This window comes from Megascapheus bottae, chromosome 24 (assembly GCF_031878675.1).
Source record: "Megascapheus bottae isolate mThoBot1 chromosome 24, mThoBot2.hap1, whole genome shotgun sequence".
Classification (NCBI taxonomy): Eukaryota; Metazoa; Chordata; class Mammalia; order Rodentia; family Geomyidae; genus Megascapheus; species Megascapheus bottae.
The window spans coordinates 19,350,405-19,365,346 of NC_143532.1; the positions used below are offsets into that span (position 1 = coordinate 19,350,405).

The 14,942-nt window shown below is 54.6% G+C and overlaps 1 protein-coding gene across 2 annotated transcripts; it reads right to left on the reverse strand.

Moving 5' to 3' along the window:
• Positions 1 to 2,517: 2,517 nt before the first annotated feature.
• On the reverse strand, positions 2,518 to 12,406 carry Adgrg1 (adhesion G protein-coupled receptor G1). Of its 2 annotated transcripts, none has more exons than XM_090357581.1 (13): positions 12,215 to 12,406; positions 11,063 to 11,482; positions 10,679 to 10,814; positions 10,318 to 10,465; positions 9,898 to 10,029; positions 9,326 to 9,442; positions 9,110 to 9,155; positions 8,891 to 8,994; positions 8,154 to 8,272; positions 7,634 to 7,902; positions 6,866 to 6,974; positions 5,237 to 5,505; positions 2,518 to 3,859 (listed from the first exon to the last, which is right to left on the reverse strand). In XM_090357581.1, the coding sequence occupies exons 1-13, from the start codon at positions 12,279 to 12,281 to the stop codon at positions 3,729 to 3,731; spliced, it is 2,067 nt and encodes a 688-aa protein (XP_090213707.1). In that variant the 5' UTR covers positions 12,282 to 12,406; the 3' UTR covers positions 2,518 to 3,728. The 2 variants fall into 2 exon arrangements, with proteins under 2 accessions (XP_090213707.1, XP_090213706.1); XM_090357580.1 differs by having other exon boundaries at positions 7,634 to 7,905; positions 12,215 to 12,401.
• Between the last annotated feature and the right edge of the window lie 2,536 nt (positions 12,407 to 14,942).

The window sequence follows — 14,942 nt, forward strand, 5'->3', positions numbered from 1 at the left end:
AAAGAACAGAAAGAAGAAAGAAAGAGGCACTCTCACCCCTGCAGGGAGCCTAGCAGGGCAGAGAAACTGACTTTGGGGTACTAAGCTTCACCCACAGCATGAGATAACAGGAAAGACAGAGAAGCAGGAAAGCGGGGGACAGGTCCTGAGAGTGGTCAGGCCTGAGCCACTTTCTAGCTGGATGACCCTGTATCATGTGTCACCCAGAGTTTCTTATGGGGTGTGAGGATTTCTAGGGGTAAGAGCATTGTCCCAGTATTGTGAAATTATGTCACCCTTCCTCAGACATAGTGAGAAGTAAGGGCAGCAAACACACCAGCTTTGTGGTAAGAGGGGAAGGGTAGGATAGCTAGTGGGGCTCCAGCTCTGCTGGCTCTGAGGAGGCCATGAATGAAGCCTGGCACTTGAGAGCTATTTGGGGATCAGAAGGTGAGAGGCACCCTGTCACCAGCTTCCCCTCCCCAGTCAGGCCCCAAAGGCCACCCCCACAGGGTATAAGGATTCCTAGTTTGCCTCTAGTTCCTCTTCCTCTTACGCAGTCCTCTGCTGGGCTCTCAGGGACCCAGTGGGAGTGAGGAAAGAATGTCAGGGGAGACTGGAGGGAATCTGGTATGGAGGTCAGACCCCCAGTGTTCTGAGCCCCTGGCCTCCCTTCTAGCTGTAGTGAGGATGAGGTGAGATGTGGGCATTGGCAGAGTCTGCCCTGGAGGTCTGTCCTGATGGCAAGAGGGCCCATCTCTCAGGGAGGTGGCAGAGGGTGAGACAAACCAGAGGGTCACACATGACAGCTCTTCTTTGAAAGGCCCCACAGGAACTGGAGAGCTGGTCTTGGCCACTCTCAAAGCCCTGGGGCTCCCACACTCCAGGGCCAACAGAGCTTTATTGTCAACTTCTGCCACTTCCCCCCTACCCCCCCCCAAAAAAAACTCCAGCGACAAGGGCTCAAAGCCTCTGCTAAGATCTGACCAACATGTATCCCTGAGCTGTCCCATCCACTTCTAGATGCACCCCTAGTCTTGTGCTTGTGGAGAGAGTGGTCCTGTCATCTACAGCCCTTGCTCCCAGTCCAGGAAGAGCCACCTGGGCCCAAGAAACACTCGCAGGAGGGTCACATGCTCATGTAGGACCCAACCCTAGACTCCATCCCTTTACCCAAGCCCACTGGAAACTAGCCATTCAAGAGAGAGAAGCTGAAAGCTGGGTACTGGTGGCTCACACCTGTAATCCTAGCTAAGGCTGAGATCTGAGGATCATGTTTCAAAGCCAGCCTAAGTAGAAAAGTCCATGAGACTTATCTCCAATTATCCAGCAAAGAGCAGGAAGTAGAGCTATGGCTCAAGTGATAGAGTGCTAGCCTTGAGGGAAAAAAACTAAAGAACAGCATCTAAACCCTAAGTTCAAGCCCAGAACCAATGCACATGCGTACACATACACACACACACACACACACACACACACACACACACACACACACACACACACGAGAAGTGTCTGTGATAGGGGTTTATGGGGAGGAGACCCATTGCAGAACAGAGGCCTGGAGTACAGAAGCCAGCTCTGACCACATTGTGCTACCCAGCCAAGGCCCTGTGTATGTGTGGTGGGGGAATTGGCTCTGTTTTCAAGAATAGAGGCATAAGACACCTCCCACACCAAAAGGTAGGAGCCCAGGCTTCCTGAGTGTGGGAGGGATGGGTGTGGGACATTCAGCAGGGCATAGGAGACCTCCATCTGTCCACAGCACTGTAGGTCCCCCAAATCTCACACTTGTAGCCCACCATGGGTACTGCCAGCCCTGGGGCTGTCAAGGCAGCTCTGACTCACCACCTCCAAACCCAGAAGCCCCATGTTCATGGTCCCAGCAAGCCCTGGAGCAAACAGGGAGGAGGGAGGAGAGGGCAGAGGGACCCCCTCTAAGTGCTGAGATTACAGGCTTGTGTTACCACACCAAGCCCAGAAGTGTAACTTGACACCTAAACACAGTGATGACCAAATGTAATCTGATGGAATCTAGTAGGGCTACCTGATCTGTTGCAGGATGCTGATGGAGGATTTGGAGGAACAGGCTGAAGGCAAGGACGTGAGAGAAATCGTCATTTCACTCTTACAGCACCGCTGGATTGGGCAGGTCACCAATTCACTCAGCTCGGGGCTGAATTCAGCATTCATGTATGATCATTTGGCTGAGCCTATTTTGGACTTACCAATAGTTTTGAACCACAGATCCCTATTGCCAACCTGGATTTCTCCATGGGTTTCTTTCCTGCATGGCTAGAACTGACTGGCAACTGTCACTCAGCATGGTGTTTGTAATCTGCTCTTTGCCACAAACCCTGCTTCTCTTTGCATCCCCACCATGAATGCCAGTTTGCATTTGTCCCTAGCTTGCCTGAAGATATTTTCCCTCACCCGCTGCCCTCCTCTCTTTCCCATTTCCTGGCTGGTCTGAAACACTAGTATCCTTGATGTTTTCAAATAACACAAGACACAACACCTCTGAAGGAAATTCTCCAAAAGTTTGTTAGGCAAAGACAATTGATTTTTATTTCTCCTCTTGACAAACTTCTACAGTTTCCAGAGTCTCTACGATAAACACGCACTCTTCTTTTTAATATCAAAAGACAACTGAATGCTGAGCACGATGGTCAACATCTGTAATCCCAGCTCTCAGAAGGCAGAGGCAGGAGGATCACAAGATCAGCTGGGGGCTCCAAGTGAGACCCCCTCTCCCCCTACCTCCCCCCAAAAAAACACATCAAAATAAGATGAGCAAATTGATACTTAAAAAGAACATACTCTTCACTGTGAAGGCTGAGGGCAAAAAGAAATGCTGCATCCTCCAGGAAGATATCCTGGATGCCCATCCATGAATAGCAGCTCCTACCTTGTACCTATAGCCCCAAGGCCTTGTGTTCACAGGAAGAGCCACGAAGTCTGTCAGTGTCCCTGTCACTTAGCACAGGCTGGTGAGTGGCCAGTGAGTGTTGAGCAGAGTCCCACACAACAGGCAGCCATCTGCAGGGATTTGAAGACCACCTCAGTGGTAAGAGGTGGGGGCTCAAGCCAGTGTCAGCAGAAGAAATGTCCCCTTCTTCTGGAGTGCCTGTCCTGTCCCAGAGTTCTTGCCAGGAGGGCCCCTCTGAGGGCTGGTCCAGGACAGCGCTGACACACAGGCCACTTGGCCCTGCCCAGGTATCTACATCAGGGACATCCAAGGCCCCTGCAGTCATGGGAGTTTACAGCAGGCACCAGGAAGCTGACTGGGAACGGCTTCCCGAGATAACAGCATTGGTACTGGGTGCCCAGGCTGTGGGCAGAGGGTAGGGAAAGCTCAGGAGGAAAAGGGCTCTGGGAGTCTGGTGGAGGGAGATGTTCTGGGCTCTGGAGGTAGCCTTTGAAGGAGGGCCTCACCCACTGTAGGACTCCAGTCCAACTCTGTCCAGCCCTCCTTGTCCTTGCTGCTGCCTAGATCCTTCTCACTAGCATGGCAGTGTATTCTTGAGCCCTTGGGAGTTGAAGCTGGATGCTGACTGGTCTTCAATGCTAGCTTGGCATCTGGTTATCACGGCAACCACTCCATCACTCCATCCATCCATCCATCCATCCATCCATCCATCCATCCAGGAAACAGGGCCTTCTTTAGTCTGCCACTGCCCAATTGTGGGCTGAGCCCAGTGGTGGGTGTAGACAATGGGGGAGCCACGTCTCTACCCCTCACATAGGGGTGTCTAGGCACGGCTGGATGAGGTGCTACCCGAGCTGATGGGGAGCCGAGCGCTGTCCGAGCTGTTCTTCAGAGGGGAAGGACCTCCCCGAGCCTGCAGTCGCATGGACCAGTACCAAAGGAAGATGAGGAAGCCTGCAGGCAGAGAGGCAGGGGCAGAGGTGAACAGGTAGGCACCCACCATGGGCCCAGCATGCACCTGTGGAGGCACTCGACTGTGCTGCTCGGGTTTATTAATGGTTTTTTTTTTGTATAATGGGGTTTGAACCCAAACCTTGTATTTGCTATGCAGATTCTCTACTACCTGAGTTAGGCCCCAGTGCATTCGATTTATTGAGCTCAGTAAGTGTGTGTGTGTGTGTGTGTGTGTGTGTGTGTGTGTGTGTGTGTGCACGCGTGCACACTTCATTTATGGCCCCCAAGCTTTAGAAAATGAAGACTTTAAATCTGAGCTGGGTGCAGGTGGCTCATGCCTCTGATCCTAGCTACTCTGAGGATCCATGATTTGAAGTCAGCAAGACAGTATGTGATTATCTCCAATTAACCACCATAAAACTGGAAGCAGAGCTTGGCTCAAGTCATGAGCTATAAAAAAAAAAAAAAACTCAGGGCAAACAAGACCAAAAACAAGAAGCTCATGGACAGTGCCCAGGTCCTGAGTTCAAACCCCAAGACTGGCAAAGAAAAAAAAGTAATCCTGTGTAGGAAACAGACCTCATGTGAACTCCTGGCCTGGCCACACAGCCAGTCTACAATCTGCATAGTCTAGAATGGAAATGTATGTGCACATGCACGTGTCTGAATGTGAGGAATGCAGGAAAGATCCTTTGGGCCTCCAACTAGGATCCTCCCCTCTTCCTTGTCACTCACTGGCCTCCCCCACTTCCTCACCATCCTGACCTCAGGGTCACTGCTCTTACGAGGAGGTCTTTCCTCTAGAGCAGGGACCATGCATCTGTGACGTGCAAGCCACGGGTGAATTGTTAAGGGACAGATGGGATCTGCAGGTCCAGGTGGACTAAATTCTGCAATCGCAGCAGACCTTGGGGAATACTACTAGGTGCTCTGGAGAGTACACAGGCTCTAGATCTCTCTCTCTGTGTAGATCTCTCTCTCTCTCTCTCTCTCTCTCTCTCTCTCTCTCTCTCTCTCTCTCTCTCTCTCTCTCTCTCTCTCTCTCTCTAGATCCACAGGCATCCTACGCAGAGAGGCTCTGGGCCATGCCCCACAGTAGCACTCACCCCACCTTCACTGTAGCGACAATGCCCACCCTGACATCCCTACCGAGGTTACCTGGTGGCTGCAAGCTGGCTTTGCACATGACCAGCCCTCCCTCTCCCCTCCTTCCCTGCCATGAGCCCATACTCAGGACTGTAGCCCCAGGAGCAGCACAGGGCTGGCAATGTAGGCCTGGGGAGTACCCCCATTTCCAGGATCGGAAGACGGAGGCCCAGAGAAGGGAAACCCCAGACTTTCCTACATTATTGCCAGGGTGGCTCTTCCCATGCTCACCTTGGAAGGAAGTGATGATGCTGAAGAGATACAGGACCACAAGTTGGAAGGTGCCGGAAGCAAAGGAGAAGAAGATCAAGGCCCAGGGCAGGCCAAGGACCAGGCTGAGGCCTAGCAGGGTCAACACGTGGGGCCACTTCTGGTTGTGTGATCGCAGCCGCAGGATCTGTACCACCATGGTGACCAGCATGGCCACGTTGAACAGGAACACCAGGCTGAAGAGGCCCAGGTTGGTGATGTAGCTGACCAGGGAGTCACGGATCCAGCACCTGGAGGGGGAGGGGAGGGGAAGAGGAGGGGGGAGGGAGGAGAAGGGAGGGGAGGGGAAGGGAGGGAGTCAGCGCATCACTGGGGGAAACAGCGTGTTCCCTGCTGAGTTCTCACTGTTTATGGATTCCTATTCTGAGGGTTGGTGACATTCCTTTGCAAAATGCATTACATTAACAAGTCAGATCGTTTCAAGTACTATGTAAATATGGTACCAAGGAAAATGTTGGTGGTTCACATCTATAATCCTATTTACTCAGGAGGCTGCAACCTGAGAAGAAAAGTCAGTAAGACTCCATCTCTAATGAGTAAAAAGCCAGGGTGGAAGCATGGATCAAGGGGGAGAGCATCAACCAAGGCCCTGAGTTCAAAACCTAGGACTGACAAAGAATATATTTTTTTTAAATGCTATAGAGGGGCAGGGAATTTGGCCTAGTGGTAGAGTGCTTGCCTAGCATCCACGAAGACCGGGATTCTATTCCTCGGTACCACATACATAGAAAAGCCAGACGTGGTGCTGTGGCTTAAGCGATAGAGCACTAAACCTTGAGGAAAGCCCAAGCTCAGGCGCTGAGTTCAGTCCTCAAGACTGGCAAGAAATAAAATAATAAAAATTAAAATGCTATAGAGGTATAGCTCAAGTGGCAAAGTACTTTGTCTAGCAACTGTGAGGTCCTGAGTTCAAAATAAAAATAACAGTACTAGACATTGGTGGCTCACACCTGTAATCCTAGCTACTCAGAAGGCTGAGATCTAAGGATCACAGTTCAAAGCCAGCCCAGGCACAGAAGTCCGTGAGATTCTTATCACCAAATAGCCACCAGAAAAAAAAAATACAGAGTGACTCCAAGTGGTAGAGAGCTAGCCTTGAGCTAAAGAGCTCAGGAACAGTGTCCAGGCCCAGAGTTCAAGCCCCACGACTGATGAGATAAAAACAATAATAATGATAACAATGTGCTGAAGGGAGCAGTGAATAAATAGCACCACCAGGTCCTAAGAGCTAAAAAATCCCAAACCCACTGAACACATGGAAATCTTTTCTTCCCAGCCTGGAGATCAAAACTGGCTGACTGCAGGGCCAGCCACAGGGAGGGCCCCCACCAGCTAGGAGAATTAGGGGAGCAGGGGGGACTGGATTTTTGCCCTACTGATCCCCTGTGGCTCTCACGACTCCCAGCCTCAGGCTTTCCATGTACTTGGGAACCAGTGTGCTGCGGTCCAGAGTGCCCTCAAACAAGGAAACTGAGGCTCAGAGAAGGACAGGTGTAAGGAAGCTTGTAGGAAGGGGGTGTAGGAAGCTTGTAGCTTGTTAGGAAAGGGAGGGACCCAGGCCTCTGACCCCGCTCCCTCTTCCACACTCACATGGAGGGGTGGATGACCTGCTCTGGAGTCCTGCGCACTGCCAGGATGATGGAGCCATAGTTGTTCACGTCCACCAGAGCCACCAGTGTCACCAGGAAGAGAGGGAAGCCTGCGGGAAGCAAAGAGGCTTGTCTTGCCCCTCAGCCAACCCCTCCCCAGCCCATCCTCCCCTGCCCTGCGGGGCCAGGGCTCCTGTCCAGGGGAAGGCCTCCAAGTTGAGCCACCTTCCTCACTCCAGTTTGGCTGTCCCATATAGGGGAGGACTTCTGCTAACTTTGTTCCTAACTCCAGCCTGGAGCCCCAAGACCTCAGCAGGGCCTGGGGTCCCTGCTGAGACAGAGAGACTGGATGGAGGGGAGAAATGAGAGGAGAAGACAGGACAGTGTGGGGAAGGGGGAGCGGGGCGGGACAACAGAGTTCTGAGCAAAGGAGCTGTCTGGAGCTGGTCAGTCTGGGACCAGCCTGGGTCCAGCCCAGCCAATAAAGGGAAATGAGATGCGGGCAGGGACTTTGAGGCCAGAGTCTATGCCATGCCCCAGATGGCTCAAGGTATCAGTGCCTGGACATGGCTCAGCCCCAGCTGGGTGCCCTGGCTGCTCTGTACAAGGTGCTTAGCCACCCTGCCTGTGGAGCCCTTCTCGAAGGAGCAGCAGTGGGAAAAGTTGAAAGTATATCTTGGGGCCAGGCTTGGCCCAGCCCAGGTGTGAGACCTTCAGGGACTGGTGGATGAAGGAAGTTCTGGCGGCAAGGCTTCATCCCTCCACTCACCCCAGCCCACGGCACTCAGCTTGAGCAGGTAGCCAGGAACATAGGTGCCGAAGACCTCGATGACGAGGCGGTAGAGGTTGTAGCCCTCCAGGCCCATCCAGGCCAGGCAGGCCAGCAGGGAGAAGTGCAAGAAGATGGCACTGGCCCGGCAGGCAGCCTCAGAGCCTGACAGCGCCACTGGCTCGCTGAGCAAGAAGCTCACATCCAACAGGAAGACAGCCAGGAGCAGGTTCATGTGTACCTTGATGGTGTAGTCTCGGGGTTTCTTCCTGCTGGGGATGGGAGAGGAGGTTCAGCTCTCCTCTTCATCCCCTCCTTCTCCTCTGCATTCCTTCTCTCCCTACTCCCCTTCCTCTCCAGCCCTCCTCCTTCCTCTTCATTTCTTCTTCTTCCCCCTCATTCTCTTTTTTTCTCTCCCTCCTCCTCTTCTCCCTCCTTTTGCTTCCTTCCCCTTCTGCCCTCTCCATCTCTCTTCTTCCTTTCCCCCTTCTTAATTTCACCCCAGGCCCAGCGGGTCTACCTGGAGCACAGGTAGGCAGCGATGGTGAAGACACAGGCCAGGGCGGAGATGACACAGCCCACGTAGGACAGGAGGGTGAGGTAGTGCTTGTGGGTGGCGTCCACCTCCACTGAGGACACCTGGGCAAGGATGGGGAGGGGCTCAGCACCCCACTCCATGGGGGTCTCCCTGGAGAGGGGGCTACGTGCCCTCCTGGGCTGAGGCCTTCCCACCACAGGCATTCTTCTAGGGGAACCTGGGGCCCAAGTGTGACCACAGGCCAGAACCCCTGGTTTCACCAAAGAACTCGCGCTCAGCCAGAATGATAGGTGTTCCCCCCACACTGGCTCCACCTACGAGTTTTCAAGATCATACTGGTGCAAGGGCCATAGGCACAAGGCAGAGGGCACGTGAACTTGTTTTCTCCTGGCTATTGAATGTCTCACTGTGCTCTCTTGAGGTACTAGGAAGGGAGCCACAGCTCTGTTCCCGCCACAAAAGCTACTGTCACTTCCCCTTTACATTGGCTTGGTGTGTGTGTGATTTGCAATCCTCTTGCCTCAACCTCCGAAATGCTGGGATTACAGGCATACACCATCGTGTCCAGATGAAGCATTTTAAATGGAAGATATGTTCATTTCACAACCCTCTGGGCAAGCTCAGAGGAAAGTGTGGATTCAGAAGGGAGTTAATGATGAGTTGATGAGCACAGGCCTGGTGGGTACAAAGCCTGTGGGGGGGGGGGGTAAGCTACGTACCATCAGCACTGCGAAATAGGTCAGGTGGCTGCAGAGACAGGATGTCTTCGTTTCTCCCCTGTGGGTCTCACACCCAGCACTGCTCCAGCTCCCCGGGCTGCCAGCTGAGGAAACAGGGGGTGTGGGCCCTGATCAGTTCATCTCCCAGGGTCCTTCCTCACACCCCCAGAACCCCATCTCTCCAAACACTTATCCACCCAGAGATCCCTGCACACTCACGTGCTGCATCTTCAACCCAGAACACGCACTGGAGGGTAATATTGCTCTGTGAGGACCAGAGAGAAGGAGCATGAGCCCTTGCGGCTGCATCCACCCCACCAAGAGGGGATCCCCCACCCCCAGCAGGCAGGCAGCCTTACACTGGGACAGATGAGAGGCCCCGCCCTATTCTCAGGAACCCCTCCCCTCCCATCTAGAGGCCCCGCCCACACTCACTGGCTGGGGCTGGTGCTCAAAGGTGAGCACCACAGGCTCCGTGAGGTTGGAGACTTTGGTGTCCTGCACAACGATGCCTAAGACCTTCTCGCCCAAGACTTGGCTGGAATTCTTGTCCTAGACATGCACAGTTGGGCAAAGAGAACAGGGAAGGGCAGGGCTCAGGGTTGGGAGAAAAATCCAGAAGACTCCTTTGCCTCTCTAGACACTTGTCTTTCCCAGCATTCTCTGAGAGCCCAAATCTCCCATCTGGAGCCAATTCTTGAGTTCTGGGGCTTGCACCCAGGGCCTGGGCTCTCTCCTCGAGCTTTTTTACTCAAGGTCAGCATTCTACCACTCGAGCCACAGCTCCACTTCCAGCTTCTTTGGTGATTATTTGGAGATAAGAGTCTCAGAGAGTTTCTCCTGCCGGGTCTGGCTCCAAACCCCAATCCTCAGGCCTTAGCCTCCTAAGTAGCTGGGATTACAGGTGTGAACTGTTGGCAAGGGAGATTGATGGCAGTCTCTCCTCCCCTGTCTCCACCAGAGGACAACTGATTCCAGGGAGCACAGAAGGGGAGGAGCCCCGGTACCTGGAACAGAGCCTGGCTGCTAAAGTCCACCATGAGCAGTCTCTTGGCCGTCTCTCCACGCCGGCCTTTGGTCTGCTGAAAGAGGGCTCGGGGCAGCAGCACGGAGTACTCCCGGACCTCGCTCTGCTCCTCCTGCGTACAAAGGTTCTGTTCAGGCCCGGCCCGGAGCAGACTCTGGATCCAGCCCTTCCGGAGCGCCTTCCCTGGGAGGCTGTGCCTGGCATCTGTGCCCAGCCTTGCCCTTCCATTCTTAGCACCTGCCATGACTGGGGAGCCTTGAGATGGGGACAAACAGGTCCTGGGATCCATATGGTGTGATCTGTGGCCCGCGACATCAGGTGCCAGCTCTGCCTGTGGGCCATCGACCTTCCAGGGAGGCCCCAGGGAAGACCGTGGGGAGCCCTACTCTGAGTGACCCACCTCCTGCCGGGAATGGATGTGGAGGTCCTGGAGGCCGGCTGAAGGCTGCAGCTTCCACACGGTGGCATTGACCCGGTCCTCCTCAAAGGACATCTTGTCCCCTGGGAAGTTCACAGAGGCCAGCTTTGTCTCCAGGCTCTGCAGCTGCCTGGCGGAAAAAGAGCATGGTGGGTGATTGGGGGAGACTGAGGCTGGAAGCAGGGCCTCAGGCAGGTACAAGGGTGGAGAGGCAAGGACAAGGGAAGGGGCAGACCCGGAGGGATGGAGGCGGCTAGGAAGGCACTCAATGGGACTCAGCGTGGGACTCATGCTGTTAAATAGTGGGGTGATGATGGCTCCTCAGCCTTGGGGTGACACTCACTGACTTGCCAGGGTGGCTGAGGGCCGCCTAGAGGCCTTGTGCGGCTGCTGCAGGAGCTGACTGAGCCGCAGGAGGACGCTCTTTACCTCGCACATGTCCACTGAGGCTGATGCATTGTGGGAGGCGTGGTGGGGCTCTGCGGAGGGGCAACAGACAGGCCAAGGTCATGACGCAGGGCCCCATCCAGCACACCCCCCTGCAGTCGGCAGCAACTCTGTGCTCTCTGCCTTGCTTTGCCAAAGAGGAAACTGAAGGTCTCAGGGGGCACCCTAACTCCTCTGCCAGGCAAGGCTTTGCCTGAGGGGCCCCTCCTAAGGCCCTCCCAGGCCCACCCTGCATGGGCCTCCAGCCTCTCCCAGTTCCTCCCCCTGGGGAGCTCCTTACTATGGAAGGAAAAGGTGAAGCGGGAAGCCCCAGGCAGGCTGGTATTCTCGGGGTTCCTCCAGGAGCTGACAGAGGTGGCCAGCAGCAGGGGCCCCTGCACCCAGCTCTCCCGGTGCTGGAGGCAGAGGAGGCTGGAGGCTCCATCACTGAGCAGGAAATCATTCTTGCCATAACGCAGATAGAACTTCCCAGACTGGCGACTCCAGTACAGGCAGAAGTGGTAGATGCCCCTGGGCTCTGGGAAGGCCCGAGAGGCCTCCGAAGTGGGGGGAAAGGGGGCGCGGATGGAGAGAGCCTCCTCCCAGTTACTGATGGTGATCTGCAGCTCTGGCGTCTGCTCATACAGGAGGTCACTCTTCTGGGTCTGGTTCCGCTGGCCACAGAAGCGGAAGTCCTCCCGTGGACCCCCACCGTGGGCACCTGAGGAGGCAGGGGCTGCAGGTAAGCTGTGGCAGGGACCAGTAGGGGCCATGGGAGAGAACAAAATTTGAGCTAATTGCCTGTGAGCACAAAGCCTCTGGGACATGGTCTTATGGCCTCCCCTTCAAGAGTTCTACAGATTTCTGTGTGAAGCCTGTTCAAAAAGTCTTGACTTCAAGAATCATTTGATTTCAGAGGCAATGTATATTTTAACAGCAATCAAGTATTTAATGAGGCACGGCCACTACTGACAGTTGCATAGACCATGCACACCAATGGAGAACACTTAGTGCAAGGTAAGCTGGGCTGAAACCCAGTTCATGCTCCCCGCTCCAAGCTGCTCTCTGTCAAAAAGAAGAGGTAGGGATAGGAGTTCGGCCTAGTGGTAGAGTGCTTGTTTAGCATGCACAAAGACCCGGGTTCAATTCCTCAGTACCACATACATAGAAAAAAAAACAAAACAGCTAGAAATGATGTTGTGGCTCAAGTAGTAGAGCTCTAGCCTTGAAAAAGCCCAAGGACAGTGCTCAGGGCTCGAGTTCAAGCCTCGGTACTGGCCAAAAAAAAAAAAAGTCGGGGGGGGTAGATGCTTTTTTCTTTACTCCATGATTCCCTTCACCTGCTAAGCTGTGCCCGCATACTGTGCCTGCAATGGCTGGCAACAGCTGTACTAGATATAATGGCATTTACCAAAAGTCACAACAGCCCCAGACCCCCTGGAAATGCTGCTACCTTGCACTAGGGAGAGCAGACTGAAGAACAGCGCCGCCCGCTGAAGCACTTGGACAGCCATTGTCATCCCCAGAGATGTCACCACCTAGAAGAGACTGGAGCATTAGCTGGAGCCACCACAGGGTGACTGGGCTAGCCTAGCAGCTTGTAGGGGTGGGCAGGGGTCAAAAAACCAAGAGGTGTTACAGCACTGGTGGCTCATGCCTGTAATGCCAACTACTCAGGAGGCTGAGATCTGAGGATCAAGGTTTGAAGCCAGTCTGGGCAGGAAAGGCGGTACAAACTCCATAATTTCCAATTAGCTACCAAAAAGCGGGAAGTGGAGCTGTGGTTCAAGTGGTAGAGTTTCCAGTCATGAGCGACAAAGCTAAGAGTCAGCACCCAGGCCCTGAGTACTGGCACAAAGAGGAAGAACCAAGCACTCAAGGCTGTGCAGAGCCCACTGAGTGAGAGCTGCAGCTCTCTCTCCCTTTGCCACTGCAGGGTGTGGGGTCAGTGGCTCTCTGTGGTGGCCAGAAGTGGTGGGAGAACTTGTCCAGCATCCACCTGGCCTCACTACCTTACCCCTGCCACGTCTGGGGTAGATGCAGACAAAAAGGGGTCTCCAAGTTCTCCTCTAAGACCACACTTCATCACCCCTGAGACAAGGATAACTCCTCAGGGAAGCCTTCCTCGCCATCCCCCTCTGCTTAGTGCTATTAGCCACTGGTCCTGAAAATCAGCCAGGGAGCTTCTCGCCAACTCTAAGGTCCACAGCACCCACTAGGGGAGCCACAGGAAAGTGTGCTTCCCATTACCACCACTAGCAGGAGCCAGTGGCCAGGGCCTGGTGGAGGACCAGAGAGGACTGACAGGGACAGGGTGGTGGGTCAGGACAGGGAGGCCCCTCTCTTCCCATGCTGCCCTGACTAAGTGGCACTTCTGAGCTCAGCCTCTGCCATCAAGAGCACCTGTGTTTACCAGGCCACACCTGCCCCTCCCCACAGAACCTGCATGAACCTACCCTTCCTTGGGAGGTGGGCACCACTGCTAGTCCGTTTCACAGATGGGACAGCTGGGGCCCAAAGGGTTAAAGGACTCACTTCCCCTGCCTGGGCAGAACTGTGGTGCCTGGCACTCCACAGACACACCAGGTGGCTATGCCCATCCGCAGTAACCACCCTAGGTCCTGACAGATCAGAACAGCCACCCCATCCTGTGGGAAGCTGTGTCTGCTGCAGAGACGGATACAGTCATCTGCCACAAACCAGGTGAAGGGAAGCCCGACAACCCCAGGACATGCAAGGATCCACGTCTGGAAGAAACCGAGGTGGGCTTCCAGCAAGAGGTAGCTTTTGAACCTAGTATTTGAGGGTAGCAGTGAAGGCAGAGAGAGCCCAAACGGGATCTCACTGACCCAGGACTACCTCCACCTACCCTGGCCCCTGCATAAACCAACAGGAAGAACTGAGCCTTGGGATCCACTCTGAGGTGGACGAGGTCCTGGTTCTGCTCTGGTGGCATGCCAGGCCCCCGAAGGAGGAGGACATTAAAGCATTTTAAGGAAGGACGCTCTTTCCTGTGCTGTGATTTTAAAGTTTCGGTGTCTCCTCTCTGTGGTGGGGTTCTTGTCAGACTGCTTCCCGCCACTTCAGACCAGTGGAAGGAAGCCCAGCCTTAGACACAGGGGTGTCTCCCCCACCGCCCCGCCATCCTTCTCCTTCCCGCAGCCCACCACTAGCCACCTCTGACTCACACTCCACATGTCACTTCTTCTGGGAAGTCCCCATCCTGTATCCTCTGCTCTATCTGGGAGCTTGATGCTCAGAGGTCATTGGGCAATTCTGCTTCACGTTCCCCACCGGCCCAGAGAGGGCCAGCCTGTGACTTCCTAAAGTCACACAGCAAGCCGTGGAGAGTGACTAGAACTCATGGATCTCTCTCACCCACTGACCTTCACTAAGTCACTGCTGTTGACAGACATGGCCTCCAGACGGGGCCGAAGCATCTGCCCTGTGCCAACCCTCGTAGGCTGGCCCTAGAGAGTAAACAAAGCAGGGTAAAGCGTGAGAGCCTCATCACCCGAAGGGTGCAGACCATCATGGAAGGGATTCAAGCACACATACGGGGCCTCGTTATGCCCCTCCCTGGCTTGTGAGCAGTCAGTCCAAGAGCAGCTGTGTCCATCAATGAAGAGGACTAATGAGGAGTCTGGGTATAGACTGCCTGAGCTCAAATCCTGTGGTGCTCATTTGCTAGCTGTTGTGTCCTCAGACTGGGTGCTCACCCACTCTGGGCCTCATCTGCCTCACCTATAGAGAGGAATGAAATCGAGCCCACCTCCAGTTGAGGTCCTTGTGGGTCCTCAAGGGTCCCTGAGGTCCCTGAATCTGGTGGCTGTAAAGGGCTTCAGCAGGAGCTGGCTCTGCCCGCCTGTCCCATTCCTGTCCCCAGCCCTGCCCTGTGCAGAGGCCAGCTCAGCCCCTGGGGGAAATTCCTGGAGCATGAGGCCTACCTTCCTGTGCTGTGGAAGACTTCAACCCCACCCAGAAAACTTCCCTCCTCAGCTGCCCAAGTGGCTCCAGACCCCTAGGGGGGCCGCATGGGGACAGCACTCACAGTCCAGGCAGTGTCACCCATGGAGCTCGCTCTGGGGTCTACCCTGTGGCAGGATGCAAAGAAGGGGGCTGTGCTCTGGAGACTGAACCCCAGAATGAGGAGTGAGAAGTGTAGGGGCTGGGGGAGGGGA